The 17,366-nt window shown below is 41.2% G+C and overlaps 1 protein-coding gene across 1 annotated transcript in view; it reads left to right on the top strand.

Moving 5' to 3' along the window:
* Window positions 1–16,516, top strand: part of TP53BP2 (tumor protein p53 binding protein 2) — a 52,513-nt gene extending 35,997 nt beyond the window's left edge. Inside the window, exons 8-18 of the mRNA XM_069009249.1 lie at window positions 53–217; window positions 627–864; window positions 2,574–2,702; window positions 3,112–3,248; window positions 4,005–4,494; window positions 4,858–5,639; window positions 7,482–7,619; window positions 8,200–8,333; window positions 9,328–9,494; window positions 12,560–12,759; window positions 15,456–16,516. Coding sequence (XP_068865350.1) covers window positions 53–217; window positions 627–864; window positions 2,574–2,702; window positions 3,112–3,248; window positions 4,005–4,494; window positions 4,858–5,639; window positions 7,482–7,619; window positions 8,200–8,333; window positions 9,328–9,494; window positions 12,560–12,759; window positions 15,456–15,497 — 2,622 coding nt within the window. The 3' untranslated portion in view covers window positions 15,498–16,516. The remainder of the gene's footprint in view (window positions 1–52; window positions 218–626; window positions 865–2,573; window positions 2,703–3,111; window positions 3,249–4,004; window positions 4,495–4,857; window positions 5,640–7,481; window positions 7,620–8,199; window positions 8,334–9,327; window positions 9,495–12,559; window positions 12,760–15,455) is intronic.
* The last annotated feature ends 850 nt before the right edge of the window (window positions 16,517–17,366 follow it).

Genomic DNA, 17,366 nt, shown 5'->3' with positions numbered 1-17,366 from the left:
TTTATTGTTGTTGTTTTCCCCTCCTCCCCCACTGCTTTGTGAATTTATTCAGTTGAGGAACAAACTGAACCAGGAGCAGAATGCCAAGCTGCAGCAACAGAGGGAGTGTTTGAACAAGCGCAACTTGGAGGTGGCAGTCATGGATAAGCGTGTTAATGAGCTGCGCGAGCGTCTGTGGAAGAAAAAGGCAGCTCTGCAGCAGAAGGAGAATGTGCCAGTAAGTGTGGGGCATTTAATAACTGAAACATTAGTTCTGTGTGTTGTCTGTACAGCCTGAAGTAAGAACTTGCTGGGGGGGAAGGTTGTTGAGATGCTAGACTTGTTGTCTTTATCCATATGTAGTGGAAGTCTTGTATTATTAAAGTCCTTTTCATGGTACATTAGTGTTAACCTACTTACTCTTTACAGACAAGAAGTCTTATGCTGTCCTGGATTTTTATTTTAGATTTTTTTTTTTTGCTATTACTATCTCAGCTTTATAATTCTCAAAGCTTTTCCAAGAAAGCACTTTGATGTTGGAGTATCATTTGCTATTTGTTTTATCCTTTTTGACTTCTGTTTCAAACTCTGATGAATGGATGCTGCATAATAAAATTCTTTAAATTTTCTTCTTTTTTTCCCCCAAGGTTTCTTCAGATGGGAATTTACCACAGCCAGTGGCTTCTGCTCCAAGTCGAGTGGCAGCTGTAGGTCCTTATATCCAGTCCTCTACTATGCCACGTATTGCTTCCAGACCTGAGCTTTTGGTGAAGCCAGCATTTTCAGATGGGACACAAGCTTTGCAGGTACCTGATGGGCCACTGAAAACACAAACACTGCCCAATATGAGAGCTGGGAACAGTTCACAAGCTAAAGCTCCTGCAGGTAATAGCTTACAATTAGTATTTCTTATCTAGACATGTTTTGTTTTCTTACCTAACAGCTCTGTTCTGATGTTTCGTTTGTTTTTTTTCAAAGCAAAGCTTTATTTGAGGTGTCAGTCTTGCTACTTGCAATTTTTCCTGCACCTGTGAATATATTTTATAAGCACTGAGGTTCTATGATTCAATGTTAAAAATCAGGTAAATCTATTACCTGATTACCTGAGCAATTTGAGTTGTTGTACAGTGTGGAATGTAGGAGGATTTTTCTGTAAAGTAATTATTCTTTTTATTTATTTTGAAGTTCTCCTAAAAACTATACAACAAGTGTGCTTTGAGTTTCTAGAGGCAATTTTAGTACATACCTGGTAGCAATCTGGTGCCTGGATTTAAAAACTGGCAAAGCCAAATTTTCTGATTGTGCATTTTGGAAATGACACATGTAAAAGATCAAGCAACATGACAAGAAATTTTACAAAGGAGGCAGTTTGCTTGTAGCACAGAAATAGCAGTAAAGTTATTGACTTGCTGATGAGTGAGGTTTGGCCTCTCCTACTTGGAGAAGTTAATGGAGATTTGTTGGCTTCTCTCTGTGGCTTTCTCCCATGAGAGTCAGTTCAGTAAGAGAAGTCTGGAGAAACTCTTGAGTGTTGTGGATATCTCTTCTGTGCTATCCTGGGAGAAGACTCCCTTTTCAGCTGGGAGAGAAGAGAAGCACTGATCTTCCCAAAATCTAGAAATGAAGACTGAGCTTGTAGAATAGTTCTGTTTATTTTCTATCTCACTTCCTCCATCTCCAGTTCTGGCAGATATTAAAGTAACCATTGCACAAAAGCAGTTCCAAGTGTCTCTTGCCGTATTGGAGAATGGAGGATTGTTTCTTTGGTTTGCTGATCCTAAAACTACTGGAGTGGAATTTAAGCTCTAGACCACAGAAAGCTTGAATTTTTGCTAGAGCAATGTGTGGTGGTTAGCTATTGGAACTAAAATATCACATCTTATTTTTTAGCATTTGGACAAAAGGACTGCTTTCCTACAGAGACTTTTTGATACTTTCTCAGAACAGAACTTTTCTCCTGCTGCTTATTATTACTGTTTGACTTTAACATTACTTAGATTATTTAGAATTTAGTAGAAAGAATTCAGTGAAATATTTAAGAGCAGATTGCAAGCATTTTCTTAGTGATTTTTGCAGATCTGGGTGTCTACTCCAATGAATGTAAAGGCCAGCTTTAAAGCAGAACCTATATGCACATTAAACACACAGATGATTTTTCTGCTGTTTTGAATATCACTTCCAGGGTCTGTCTGTGCTTTATAGCATCATGTTTTTTCTTTGCACAATATATCTTTTTTTATGCTTAACATTGTATCACTTTTAACTTAGCACAGATACTCAAGGAAAGTTTCCTACTAACTGGAAATAAGCCAATCTAGAGAAGTTTCTTTTTGGCATGCTAGAAGTGCAGGTGTGTGCTATGACAAAGAGTTTTGCTGCTGCTTTTGGTAGCTGTTCCTGAACTTCATTTGCAATTCTCTTTTTAAAACAAACAAATGAATGAAAATTTATAATGATAGGTTTTATAGCAGTTAACCTCTAGGTGATGCTTTTACATTGTCTAGACCTGACTCTTACAGGAAAAAAACCCTAGTTGTAATAAGTCAATAAAAAATACTATTTTAGCATAATGTGTTCAATTTGTTCTCTCCTAGGTTCTGTGGTCCCCAATACAAAACCTTCCCCATCTGTCCCTGACTGGAGCAGTTCAAATACAGACAATCATATTAGTCAAGGTTCAGCCTTGACTTCAGGAAAAGGAATTGTGACAAGTGAAGGACAAGGTATGTTCTTTTGTGCTTGGCTAATCTTAAAATACAGATATTCCAGTTGATGATATTTCTCTTCTAAATGCTTCAGTAAATAATAGAGAATTCATTTGAAAGCACAAAAAAAAAAATCAAAGAACAATGATGTTGCTTTGCTATGGTGTTGCAGGGTTTTTATGAAGAAAGAAATCAAACCCACAACTCACTTCAGGTGGTGAAGTAAATCCTAGTTCCTTCTTACATGCCACTGCTGAACTTGCATAATACAGCATTTGGCAGGCCCAGGGGCCCTTGGTGCAGGGGTAGGATGGATGCAAAAAGCATCTCCTGCATACACTGTGGTAAATATTGCACAGAGCAGGACTCTTATCCCTACAGTTGGGCCATCCCTTTTGAAAGTTGTCTCCTCTCTCTTCAACAACAGCTGAAGGAGAAACTTTTTTGCGAGACAAAGAGAAGAAGGTGCGTCCGTTCTCCATGTTTGACTCTGTGGAGCAGTCTGCTGGGCTGGGCACTCTGAGGAAGAACCAGAGCAGTGAGGATCTCCTGCGGGAAGCACAGGTATGCAAGGAGCCTGGGCTGCTGCTTTCCATCTGCCAGGGCTTACTTACCCACAGCTGTTCTAATGGGGCTGGCAGAAAGCTCTGAAAAGTACTGAGATCAGCTTTTAAAAGACTGCTTCTGAGGAAAAAAGCCTGTTAGGCTTTTGATGGCAGTTGCTAACTCCAAATCGTTCTCTACGGTCACTGTGGTGAGAATCTACATTTTGGCTTAATACATAAAAGTGGCTGTATTACTTGTACTAGTGTGTATGCATGTATTTTTTCCCCCAAAGATACAAAGAGGCATTTGCATGTTGTTTGTTTGTTTTTTAAATCATTTACACACTTGTTTCACTCTTTAATGCAGCAGTGTCCTTCATATGTTTGATAGCAGCAAGACTTCCCACCTAAATTTTGGCACAAGGGCACAGTTTTGATCAAGTAGGGGAGAAGTAGCCTGCAACTGGGGATGACAAGTGCTTTGTTGGAGAGCAGCCTCTTGCCAGCCAAGTGTCTCTGACATGTGTAGAGAAATTACTGTGCCCTGCCATTGCTCCTGTTTTAAACATAGCTGTTACAGAAAGAATTAAAGAGAATAGGCTCAAAGTGTATTCAAACAACAGTGGTGACAAAATGTTTCAAGCAGTTTCTTCTTGTTTACAATGACGTTGTAAACATTACTGGAGCAGTAGTACAAATAAGATACTGTGTCATTCTTTGAGGGTCTTTGGTCCTAAACCATGAGTAACCTTAATGAAATTTTTTTGTCTTTCAGACAACCAATAAAAATGTCACCAAGGTGCCACCACCTGTCCCCACTAAACCAAAACAGATAAACTTGCCTTACTTTGGTCAAGCCAGTCATCTGCAACCTGCTGATACAAAGCTGGATGGAAACCTGCAGAAGCTGCCTTTGGCTATTGCAGCTATGGGGAACAAGCAAAAACCAGTGGCACAGCAGCCTTCCCATCCTTCTCAGCAGATACAGCAGAGAATTTCAGTACCTCCTGCAGGTTCTTCCTCTAGCCAGGATCAAATTCTTCCTTCCTCCAAACAGGAGAGTCCCCCAGCAGCAGCTGTGAGACCTTTTACTCCTCAGCCATCCAAAGAGACTTCACTGCCACCATTTCGAAAGCCTCAAACTGTGGCTGCAAGTTCCATTTACAGCATGTACACCCAACAGCAGACTCCTGGGAAGAACTTCCAGCAGGCAGTGCAGAGTGCTTTGACGAGGGCGCAGACCAGAGGACCACACTTCCCAAGTGGTAAGCGTGTGGCTCTCTCCCTCTCTTCTGCCTGATAAACCTCAGATAGATGTTCTCTCCATCTGGGCTGTGGGTATGAAGCTGTTCCTTGGGGAAATTAAGTGGGTGAAGGCAGCTGTAAGAATCTTAGGTGGTGTGTAAGAGTGTTAACAGGAAGTGCAGCATGTCTGTTTCGTGTTTGCAAGATAACTGTATGGTACATGTAGTTACCAGGTTAGTTCTGTTCAGTTTTTTGTATTCTGCTTCTTTAGCCTACATAAAGAATACACAGCCTGATTCACCTTTCTTCTTTGTTGTTGTTTTCTTGTTGATCAAATATTCAACCTTGTTTCCCCCCCCACCCCTCTCTGAACTGCTCCCCAGTGTACGGCAAGCCCGTGATGGCAGGAGCTGCGGTACAGAATCAGCTGCCGCAGTCGGAGAACATCTACTCCAACCTGCAGGGCAAGCCAGGCAGTCCAGAGCCTGAGATGGAAACAGCAGCCTCTGCTCACGAGAACCATGAAGCAGAGCGGATACCCCGTCCCCTGAGCCCGACCAAACTGCTGCCTTTCCTATCCAACCCCTACCGCAACCAGAGCGACGCCGACCTGGAGGCGCTACGGAAGAAGCTGTCCAATGCGCCCAGACCGCTGAAGAAACGCAGCTCTATTACTGAGCCAGAGGGGCCTAATGGCCCCAACATTCAGAAGCTGTTGTATCAGAGGACCACTCTGGCTGCAATGGAGACTATCTCTGCTCCATCTCATCCCTCCAAACAGACAGCATCAGCTGCCAGTCCTGAGAGCCCGGTGGAAATCCCAAATCCTTATCTAAGCACAGAATCAGAAAAAGAAACAGCTGCTTCCATGCCAGAACCAGCTATTGCTGAGGAGACAGAAAGCACAGCAGCAGAGCAGAGCGAAGCTGCTCTTCCCCCTGCACCTTTGGACACTGTACCTGAGGCTGTATCAGACAGTGATGAACTCACGCAGCCCAAAGCAGAAGAACCAAACCTAGAAGCTCCACTGCCACTGGAGGTGTACATGGAAGAGTATCCTCCCTACCCACCACCTCCCTATCCATCAGGGGAACCAGAGAGTTTGGGAGAGGACTCGTTCAATATGAGGCCTCCTGAAGTTACTGGACAGTTTTCCTTGCCTCCTGTAAGTATTTGTTAGCTTACAGTTGGGGTGCCCTGTCAATAAATCCTCTCAAGTGCTGCTGTAAACCCTATGCATTGTGTTGTAGAGCTCAAGCAGATGTGGGAGAACAGTCCCACAGTCTAAAAGTCTCTGTGGGTATCTGTTCTACTTGTGTGATGCTCTCATCTCCAGACTGCATGGCAGTAATGAAAAGTCTCTCTTGTTCCTAGAATTAATGACATAATGAAAAGTTTCAAATGGAATACACAAATAGTAAAACTCTTCAGAGCTGTAAAGAATGTTCCTTATAGAAGTCTGCCTACACCCAGATTTTACTTCCTTTTTAAGAGAAATTAAAGATGCAGATAGGGATACAGATTTCACAAGCCTTTTCCACTATTGCTAATGTGAGCTGGAAATGAATTTTCTTAATCCTGGATTGCATTTGCTTATCTGAAAGCGTCTTGCTTGAAAAATATGGAGGAACAGACTTAGTTTTTTGCCTTAAAAACTCATTTGTAAACATGAACTGTTTGTATTTCTTCTACTGAATGTTTTCTGAATTTCTTTGGAACCTGACTCAACATCAGTTTACTCTCAAGTTGTATAAAAATGGAGTCTCTTGGGGCTAGGAAGAGGCAGCATTTTTACCATTTTATTTTGCAAATTTGTATCCGTGTATGATGTTATTACACTGTTGTAGAACAAAAATGCTTAATGTTTTTGGTTTCTCAAAATCTTTCTTTAGAAACCTATCATGAGTACACTTTTGATAACTTGATACATGAAAGTGTTTTTTTTCCTCTATCACTTCAGTGCAGAGGAGTTAAAAGCTTTAAATATGCTTTTTAACCTTGTAATTTGTGCATGGAGTAGACATTTCATGTGTTCATGCTTTAAAGATTTTGTTCTTGCTCCCTTTTACAAGGAAACTTGAGTGGTAGGATTTCCTGAACTGTAAGAACTCATTTCTGCTTGGTTTTGTAATAACTCTGCAATGATGAGAAGAAACCAGCCTAACTTCTTGATTTCATATTTAAATCTGTGGGTTGTGCTGCCAGGCTCACTCTTGAAAAAGCCCCTACTTTTGATACTATGTACAAATTACAGGCAGAAGAGTATTTCATGGGAATCTCTACTTACATATCTTATCTCCACATGCCTGCTCTTGCAGAATATGAGTTAATTCTATTCATCTTTTCCTGGACATCTGTCAGAAATTTACATACCCTCGTGAATAGTCCTATTGCTGCTGCCCAGCCAGCTGGGCGAGTGCTGAGCTAATGCGAGCATGTTCCCTAAAGGAAAAGGTACAAACTCAGCTATAGAAATATTTGGTTTCCAGTATCCATGGGAGCATCTAAAGTAATTCTACACTTGGTTCTATATTCTTTCCAAAACTGTTTTCCATCACTGTTTGCTCCTGCTATCCTCTGCTGTACTTACAAAAACGTTAGGCACTTTAACATCAGCACTTGAAGTAGTGTACTCTGTGGAGTGTGCTGCTTGGTTGGTGTAACTGCTGTGAGAGTTAATGCTAAAAATCATCCAAACAACAAGAAAAAAAAATGCATCTTTCCCTGACCTTCAGGGATTTGGTAGTTTCACTATTCTGGTAATGTTTGATCAAGGTAACTTCTGTATAGAGTTGAATAGTGACCTTGTCCAGAGATAAAGGCAGAGATCTTCTGTAACGTGCCTCACCTAATATATTCATAATGTGTTTGGGAATTGGTAAAGATGGTGTAAATTTCATATTAAACACTGCTTTGATCGTTTCTGCTGTCATTGCCAAATAAGCAATTTTATATTATTGTTCTTCCAGGAAAAAAAGTGCCTGTAACTTGTGTTACCTTTTCACAGGGGAAGAGGACGAACTTGCGTAAGACTGGCTCAGAGAGGATTGGGCATGGAATGAGAGTGAAATTCAATCCCCTGGCATTGCTTCTGGATTCATCTTTGGAGGGGGAGTTTGACCTCGTGCAGAGAATAATTTATGAGGTACAAATGCTAATTTGTAAGACAAAGAATTTCAGTCCCAGTTGAAACTGGGAAGTTGTAGCTTTCCGGGACTAGTGCAGACCCTAGATATGTTCTTGAAGAGATAAATCCTGACAGGTTCTAAGTGATCATACTTGGAGGCTGATTTGAAGTGTGTCAAATCCGCAGTGGACTTTTAGCATCAAGACTATAAATTTGCAAAGCAACTTGTTCTCATTTTTTTAATGTAGTGTTTCATTCCTTGTCTGGCATGTTATTAGATAATTTGATAAGCAAAATCCGTGTGAACTTTGCTCACAGTTAAACAGACATATATCAGAAATTTGTGACAAATACTTCTAGTAAGTTTTCAAGATCCTTTTTCTCTGAACCACACTGTTAAAGGGAGACTGCAAGCTTAAATGTAAGTCTTGTTGAAAAATTGGTGGTGGTTGTACTCTTCTGCCTCTTGCTCATGTCCTTCCTAGAAATATGTCACAGATCCATATTTCAGAATAAGACAACTGATTCTTATATGAGAAGAGGTGTTTATTCCAGAGTGTTTCACCTGAATGTGACTGGTTCCTTTCTGGCTGGCCAGGTGGAAGATCCTAGCATGCCCAATGATGAAGGAATCACTGCGCTGCACAACGCTGTGTGTGCTGGGCACACGGAAATTGTGAAGTTCCTGGTGCAGTTTGGGGTGAATGTGAACGCTGCAGACAGTGATGGATGGTAAAGGTTCCATGAAGTGGCTCCTTATGGATGTTCTCCACAAGGGCCCTGGCTTGGGAGCTGCAGGTCCCTCAGAATGTCCCTTGCTTTGCTCCTGTGGAGCTGGCAATGAGTTTTCTTTCCAAAGCAGAGCAACAGTAGTTCTCTGTGGGGCATCACATGGGACTGTGCAGAGGGGAGAATAGGGAAATTATAGCAATATTCCCTGTATGAAAAAAACATTGTGGGATGGACACAGTTGTCAGGAAATTGCTCTGTTTCTTTGGGATATTGAAGACAGGCTATAATGAATGAGCCTTATGCTGAAATTCCCAATGTCCTCTGTGAGCCTGTAACTTACCTGCGCTCTGGGCAGTATCTAGCCCTGCAAACTCTCTCCAGTTTTGTCCAATAATCAGACAACTTTAAACCAAAATGAAGTGGAAAACCACAATGTACAAACTAGGTTTACAACTGATAATGGGTTACAAATCCTTTTTTACAAATAACTAGTGAGATTATTTACGAAAGGCTGGTGCAGGGGGGTCGTGATTTTACTATTATTTCTGCCTATAACAGAAGGGCTTGAGGCCTAAGACTGAATAAAGATGTTTGTGGTCCCTCAGCCTCAGGGGTTATTCCAATTACCTGCACTTGTCATGAAGTCAAATCTTGAAGTAATTATCTAGATTGTACAAGGCATGCTGTCAGATTTGCGTTGGTTTTTTAATATTAATTTTTTAAATTTTTAGTGCCTTAATGAATCTTCCTAAAATGTTAACAGATTAAAAAAAGGTAGAATAGCTGGAGATCTGTATGGAAACCTAGCTTTAGGGCTCAAGCAGCCCTTGCTGTAGCTCCTGTTATCTGTGGAAAGCGATTGACATGCTGGGTTAAGTGCTGTGCTGGGAAGCCTGCAGCAGGGCAGGGCCGATTGCCCGTTCGCTCCCAGGGCTCTGTGAGCGCTCCATGGGCAGTGGGAGGGAAGTGCCATCCTTCTGTCCTTGCCTTGCAGGACCCCTTTGCACTGTGCAGCATCCTGCAATAACGTGCAGGTGTGCAAGTTCCTGGTGGAGTCGGGGGCGGCCGTCTTTGCCATGACCTACAGCGACATGCAGACGGCTGCGGACAAGTGCGAGGAGATGGAGGAAGGCTACACGCAGTGCTCCCAGTTCTTGTATGGTGAGTGTCAGCCTTGAGTCCTGGAGCATGCCTGGGGTGCCCCTGCCACCCCTCAGTTCATTTGTGCATGTGGAGGGGTAAATTGCACACTCAGGTTATGTGCCTGTGCCACAGGTCCCTCTTGGAAAGAGGGAGGTTTTTGCCAGCTTGCTGTCACAGAATGAGTTCCATCGAGATTAACTTTGTAATATTCACCCTGTGGAGGAGATCTGAGTAACAAAAGGTTTCCCTACATTAAAAGCTTTGAGTGAAGCATGTGCATTGACAGATTCACCAGTTAGGTGAATCTTGCCACGTAAGAACTTTTTACATAAAAACAAAAGTAGTATGGATATGTCAGTAGGCAGTTCATAGCTGTTACCTGGTGTCTTTAAATGAGGAGTATTTACTAATGTGCACCTTAGAACCAAAAAAGGTATTGCCAAGTTCCTGCCTTACTGCATATTATTAAGCACTGAATTTGACTTTACCTTCCTGACTTTTTTCTTCACTTGCATTTAAAAAGAAATCCCATATTACATTTAGATTTTATTCAAATAGTAAGGCTACAGAGATACTGTCTTTTAATGGAGAAAACTAATTCCCCCTAGGGTGTGATGAGTATTAGTCAATGAGGTTTTACATTACTTTACTGTATGCTTTGTGTGTAATGAGGTTTTAAGTTACTTTTCTCTGTTTTGTATGTAGCTCGTGTCCCCATGGCACCTACCAGCTGGTGTGTCATCCCTCTGCAAGAGGTTAGAGTAACAGCAATGTAACACAGCAGAAAAAGCTGTAAAACTGCCTTGCTGCTTTTGTGGCACAGGCGAGATCTGAGTTTCTCTAAGCTGCTCAGCCAGCAGATTTCAAAACAGTCTGTCCAGCTGTCCTCACTAAGCTTGAAAGCTGGGTCTCTTGGTGCCAAATAGGTAGTTTTCACTAGAAAGGGAGGAAGCCTTTATAACTGGCATCAAAATTTGTAGGCTAAGCAAAATTCCATTTGGTTTTGTGTCCAGACTCCAAGGGAGGTCATCAAGACCAAATACCCAAGGAAAACTGCAGGACTAGATAAAAAATAATAACACTTGTCTAATATTTTAAACTGGTTTTAGCTCAGATATGAGTTAAGAGATGGTATCTTTGTGTTGATCAGCTCTTGAGGTTTTTCTTTCAGGAATTTGTCTAATCCTTAAATTCAGGTAAACTGCCCACAACATCCTGTGGAAAGGAGGTCCATGGTCTCAGTATATACAGCATGAAGGAAATACATTCTTTTTGTTTGTGGGGGTTTTTTATGACCTGCCATTTCATGATCTGACTTGCTACTCTGTATGTTGAGTTTGGGATCTTTTTTGTGTTATGAGATACTTTTTGATGGGTCCTGAAAGGACTGGAAGGCTTTGGCCTATTGCCAGTTTTTCCAGATTGAAACCACTGAAACTATCTATCTCTTGCTATATTGGCTGTTCAGCTATCAAAGTTCCATATTGTTCCATTAGAAATTAATAATACTGCTAAGACTGGTTCTGGTTGCCTATAGTTACTGTAAGAAATTATTCCCTGCCTAAAACTGCTTCTGTAAAAGAGGTTTGGGAATGTGTATCTGTTTCCAGAACTGCACTAAAACCTGGCCCTCTAAACTCATTACTAAGCTGATAAACCCTGATGTAATTCATTGATTCACTTAATCTTTTTTCTTGCAAATGATGTCTAGTATCAAGTAAGAGGTACAGGTAGGTTTAAATAAAACCAATCATCCTTTATCACTGACTAAATGACAGGTCTGATGCTGCTCAAGTATGGAATTTTTCACTTTCTTAAATGTAATGCCTGTGCTGTCTCTGAGTGTGTTTGCCCCACTACCCTGGTGTGACTATTAACACCCCTTTAGGAGACCAGATGCCCTGTGTAGATCATCTTTGTCTGCTCTGATGCTCAGTGCTCCATCTTCCCTTCCACATGGGTGCAGAGCACAGCTCTGGCCAAACCTCCAATTATACCAAATGCAAAGCAAGGGAAGAGTTTCTCTGAGCAGAGCTTATCGTGCACTGGAAATAATTTAATTTTATGTGCTGAGCTGGTGTGCAGAGGTAGAGGACTTGATTTGAGCAGGTGCTTCCTTTAGCAGATGTAGGTGGTAATCCTATGCAGAATGCTGTAATAGGTAGGTGATGGAAAGGGAAAGGACAAGTTTTATGATGCATAAAACTTCCAGGATCTTTGCTCCTGAAAATACCAAAACCAAACAATGAAACCCCAGTAGGATTCAGTATTTTAAAATGATTACCTAAGAGAAAATCAACTGGTGTTACAAACAAAGCTACCTTTTCCAGTTTTGTCCTTAGAGGCTGAGGAGTGTGTAGAGAAAGAAAAGTATAATCTCTGGCTACAGCTGTAAAATGAGCAAGTTCTAAATAACACTGCAGGGTATATGTGTGTACTCCAAAATACCTTGGTCCAAAAATAATTTAAAAGAATTGTGTTTCTGAAGGCAGTGTTTAAAACAAAACAAACAAAAAAAAAATAGTGTTAGAAATTAAGAACTGCTGAGATAAGTGCTTGATTAACCAAAAGCAGCTGCAGAGTAGCAGGCAAATCTTTCAGGTACAGGTCTGAGATGCAACTTGCTTTGAAGTTCTGAAATAAAATGACCCAGGTGGCAAATGACACCACAAGCATCAAAATGACAGTGGTGGTCAACCTAAGCAGGTATTGCTATCTCCCTGTGACAGAAAGAGATAACCATTGGACTAAGAGTACAGAAAATGGTTTTTGACCATCACTTAGGTCTAGAAAGCGTGAACACAAAAATATAACCTTTTATCAATCAGTGCTGCTTTCCCCATTTGCCTCATATTTTTTGAGCATGTGTAAGGAAGGAATCTGTCTTCTGTAAGTAACTTCACAAAGCCACTTCTTCCAGGGCCACCTCTGACCAGGCAACAAGGTGCCAAGCAGGTAGGAATTGCTTGGGGTTTTTTCCTGGCCTGTCCTCCAGTAAGAATAAAGGAGTCTTCCCTCCTGTTGTCCTTTCTATTTATTTATTTTCTTTTCAATTTAGCTGCTTTGTGTTTTCAAACTTGCAGGAGTGCAGGAGAAGATGGGGATAATGAACAAAGGAGTGATTTATGGACTCTGGGATTATGAGGCTCAGAATGATGACGAGCTGTCCATGAAGGAAGGAGACTGCATGACAATCCTGCGCCGGGAGGATGAGGAGGAGATTGAGTGGTGGTGGGCACGGCTGAACGACAAGGAAGGCTACGTGCCCCGAAACCTGCTAGGGGTGAGTCCTGCCTACTGCCAGCACCAAAGAAACCCCACCCTAGGATGGGGAGTGTACACAGCATTGTGTTCTCATTGCATCTCTTGCACTCAGGTGCAGCTTTAAAAGTCAAGAGGAAGGAGTTGACATTCTCCATCTTTGTTTAGGGAGTTGAATACCTTGGCAGAGTGGGTTAACACCCTCTGTTTTTAGGTACTTAACACAGATTAATGGGTGCACAAAAGAACAACGTGTATCACCAGCCTGCTATATACTGCAGGCTCTAATACCAACCTCGTCTCACCATCTTAGAGAGAAAAACCCCTTTGATCCAAACATGAAGTGTGAGTAACGTTTTGTTGAGCATGTTCTCAGGCACACGGTGTGATTTTGGGGCTGTCCTGAGTAGGGGCCCGGAGCTGGACTCAATGACCCCTTGAGGGGTCCCTTTCAACTCAGGATATTCTATGATTGAGAACAAAACTAGCTTTCCCTGTTTCACAAAGTGATGAACTGGCACAAAGGGCCCTCAGAACTGAAAACTGCATGAAGAGTGTGTCATGAGTCCTTTCCTGTGTGCACAGGGCACTTTTTGATCCAAGGAGATAAACACTGCAAAAATCTAGGTTATCTTTTTTCTAGGGTTGGAAGACAGATTACATTGCTCAGTAAAGGCAGATCTTTATTTTCTCCTGTCCTTTTAAAGTAACATTTAACCATATGTCCAAGGCTTTACATGATGGCCTCCCCTTCTCTCATCACCTTTTGTACTGCCTCTTTTATTAAGAACAACTGTGTACAAATAAGATACTTTCAATTATGTCTCTGTATTTCTCCTCATCGCTGAGTTGCTGGAAAACTATGGCAGATGGACACACATAAAAATTCCATTAAGCTTGTTTCTATAATTCTAGTTGCCCTGGTGCTGGAGATAAGAGGTTCTCCAAGATTGACCACTGTGAATTTTAGCTGATTGATGTATGATGCTTGAAAGAGGCTGAACCTCCTTCCTCCTTCCTCATTACTCCTAAACTGGTTGGATTTTGCAGAGCAACTCTAATGCAAAATCAGTTTTAATTTCTGTATCATTTCCAGGTCAGGCCTACACACCATGTACTGTAAAATCCTCCCTACCATAGTATTTCTGCTCAGTCTTTTCCTCTCCAAAGTAAACATTTCTAAATTGAGAGCAGCCATCAGCCCTGCACAGTAATGTCAAAATGGCAGCTTTTTGGGTTTTGCCTGCCCCAGGGTGAATTGTGCATGTGCTGTTTGTTCATAAGCTTGTGCTTTCAGCCTGAGCACAGCTTAAACTGGGGATCACAACTTACCCTTGTAAGCACAAAAGAATCCCAACAGAATCTTTGGGTAAAACTACACAGTATTTATTAACTGTGACTCTCCGGGGTCTGCTCAGTTGTTTTGGTGCTGCCACTGAAGTATCCTGTGGTGATTCTCCAAAGCAACTACCAGCCTCTTAATATAGCAGCTGAATTCTAGGCTATGATGTTCACCAAAGAGGAAAATATTTGGTAGATTAATATATTCTTAAGTCTTCATCATAGTTGCTTTATCCTTTTGCACTCAGGTGTACTGAATAAAAACAAGGATTAAATTATCTGTATCAGTGCTCTACCCTTGTTAGGACTCCCTAGCTCCCTAAGCCAGTAAGATAATACTGTCAAAGGGAGTCTTTTGAACACTGTCAGGTGTTATACTGTAACTGCCTGACTTCACCTCTAACAGTGGTGAAACCACAGCAGGCTGAGACAGACCTTGTGGTGGAGTTGTTAGCCTTGTCTTACTCATTGAGAAAAGAAGAAAGCCAGAGTCTGGTTGAAGAGAGAAGGGGGCACCTTAAAGGAGAGCTTTAGATGAGGAAACCCAAGCTGTGATCTAGATGTGCATTGCCATTTAGAGCATGGAGGACTCATCTCTCCTAACTGTATCAAATGTATCCTATTTTCATATGCCAGTGGCTGTGCTTTTCAGAACAGTAGCTGTTCCCCAAGTCCTTCCAAGTGGGAGCCAGCAGCTTCCCAGGCATCTTGTCCCTGCTGTGTGCTGACCCAAGCTGTGTCCTGTCAGTTGTGCCCTGCACCCCTGTGTGTGTGGCCAGGGTGTGTGAGCAGCACAGGGCCCAGGGGGCACAGGCTGGCAGGTCCCAATTTACTGCTGGGCAGGTTCGTGATGGAACGGGCCACCCACCCTAAGGCACAGCTCCTCCACTTGCATGGTCCTTCTGCACACAGATTGCCCACAGATTTTCCAGCTTGCCCAAAGCTACACAGATGTAAAAGCTGATAGGCACTGAGAGAAAGCAAACCAGACTTTAACACCTCTCTGCTCCCATTTATGAAACAGGGAACAATCCCACTGTTCACTGAACGCAGAAGTCTCTTGACTTACAAAGCCATGTGCTTTTCCTGGCCCACCCATCTGGGCAGAGCTGGAAGTACTCAATTATGTGCTGTTCCATACCTTCCTCTTGTACTGACATGGTTGGTATTTTTTTAAGCTTGCCTCAGACATTCTAAATTAATAATTGTTAGTTTATAACATGTAATATTTATTTTTTATAAGCATGTTTTTGCCTCTATGGATTACATTAGAATTGTAGTACCAAAGAGGTTTTCTGTTCCTTTATTTTTTTCTTTTAAAAAAAATAACCTTTTAAAGTGGTGAAATTTTAAACCTCATTTCTGTTTTACCCTCAGCTGTATCCGAGGATTAAACCTAGACAAAGAAGCTTGGCATGAAATAGTACAGAAGCCAGATTCTTGAAGTACTAATCATGGATAACTTGTGGGAAAAAGAGTCCATTTTGTGTTGGTTCCAGTATCATGAGACTTATTTCAATGACAATGTAATTTGAAAGCTATGAAGAATGTGCTTTGAAAACAAATGAAGGATTGATGCATTAGCAAATGGATGAGGGCATTGTACAAGATGAAATAATGCTTACAAGCAAATGAAATTCTGCTGCCTTTGGTCGAATCAAGCCATTATGTTCAAGTACCCACTTGGATTCCTTCAAACATGGCAGGAGAGTTTCACTTTTCTCTGCATTAAATACAAGAACCTTTTGAATTTGCCATTGAAGGGATCATCATGAAACAGGTAACTTGGCTTTGTCCAAATTTATCCCAAGGCTTTTTCCAGATGGGAGAAATTAAAGTATGTGCACAGCACCCAAATGCTTACTGCTGGAAGCAAAATGTTTGTTAAAAGAAGCTAAAAAAACTGAAGTGCACCAGAAGAGCGACAACCACATGACCAATCCATTAAGCAATAACTTTAAAACAAGCTGTAGCATCTTAGAAATTCTGTGTATTCAAAATACCATGTGCTATAACAGAAATGTAGTTTTAGATTCCTCTTTTTACAAAGAGCCTCATGTATTTATTGTATTTTGTACTTCGAAGACTAAGTGTAGAAACTTTCTGTAGTCCTTGACAACTTCCTTGTTTTTATTCCACTTGTTTACTCTACCATTAAACTTTTGTCTCCTCTTAAGCTTTAACTCTGGGTATTTTAATGGTAATTTTTATTAGAAATGTTACCAGTAAGACACACTGCTGTTCTACATTACACTAACTTTCTATATTAAACTGAACCCCTCCTTCCCCCTCCATCCAGGTAGTTTTCCTGTATTTAAAATTAAGCTGAATCTGCTAGTTGCACATAACCTTTGTTAACCTTAAAAGCTAAGGGACATACTTTAGAAAAAAAACCTTGGTACAAATATTTTCCAAATAAAGCCTTTCCTATAGAGCTATCCTTTCTATCTCTCTATGTGGCAATAATTTGTTAATGAACAGGATTTAACACAAGAGCAAATAATTCCTTACAGGTGTTTAGGAAGTGCCTCACCCTGCAGGCTCATGTTTTCCTACTAGGTAAGTCTTACTGCTTTCTGGAAATGTGCCCATAGGGAAGAAATTGTTTGTAAGGAGGAGGACACAATTCCTCAGGTGGGGAAACTAAAGGCAGCAGCAACTGGCTCATGGTCACAGCCTCTGATTTCAGCAGGCTGGCTGTGGGGTATATAGTATGAATTACCTATCTTAGAAGCCTTTAGCTGTTCAAGCATTAATCTTTTAAAGTATCAGCCTCTCTAACATTTTATTAACTGCCACACATCCACAATCAGCTCCAGAATGCTGGTTGTCCCCTTTAAAAGGCAACAACTTCTGTTCCTGAAAGCAAAAGCTCTGCATGTGCACTGTGATGATCTTTTTCTAAGGAAAAAAAAAAATTGCTTATTTTCAGCAGAAATAAGTCTGGCACACTTTATTTCTACTTTTTGGTTTTTTTAATTACTTTCTTATATTTCAAAGGAACATAAATAAGATACAGGAACTGAAGATTCCCCCTGAAAGCATAAGCTTTTCTCCTGCTCCAGGTACATCAATTCTCACTTTGGTCAAACATGTACTTGCTGCAATAATTCTTTAAAGAATATGTAACTAGAATAGTGCTGGGGCTTGACACAAAACATACAAGGGACTCTATCTCTGAATACAAGTGTGTAGATATGCAATACTATCTCTTTCCTAATTTCAGAGATGCAGGATGTTGTTCAAGGCAGCCCTTTCTTAAACTGGATTGTCAAGCTATAATGAGCT

The sequence above is a fragment of the Aphelocoma coerulescens genome, chromosome 3 (assembly GCF_041296385.1).
Source record: "Aphelocoma coerulescens isolate FSJ_1873_10779 chromosome 3, UR_Acoe_1.0, whole genome shotgun sequence".
NCBI lineage: Eukaryota > Metazoa > Chordata > Aves > Passeriformes > Corvidae > Aphelocoma > Aphelocoma coerulescens.
Note: the sequence above shows the minus strand (reverse complement) of the source record. Positions and strands in the feature narration are given on the sequence as shown.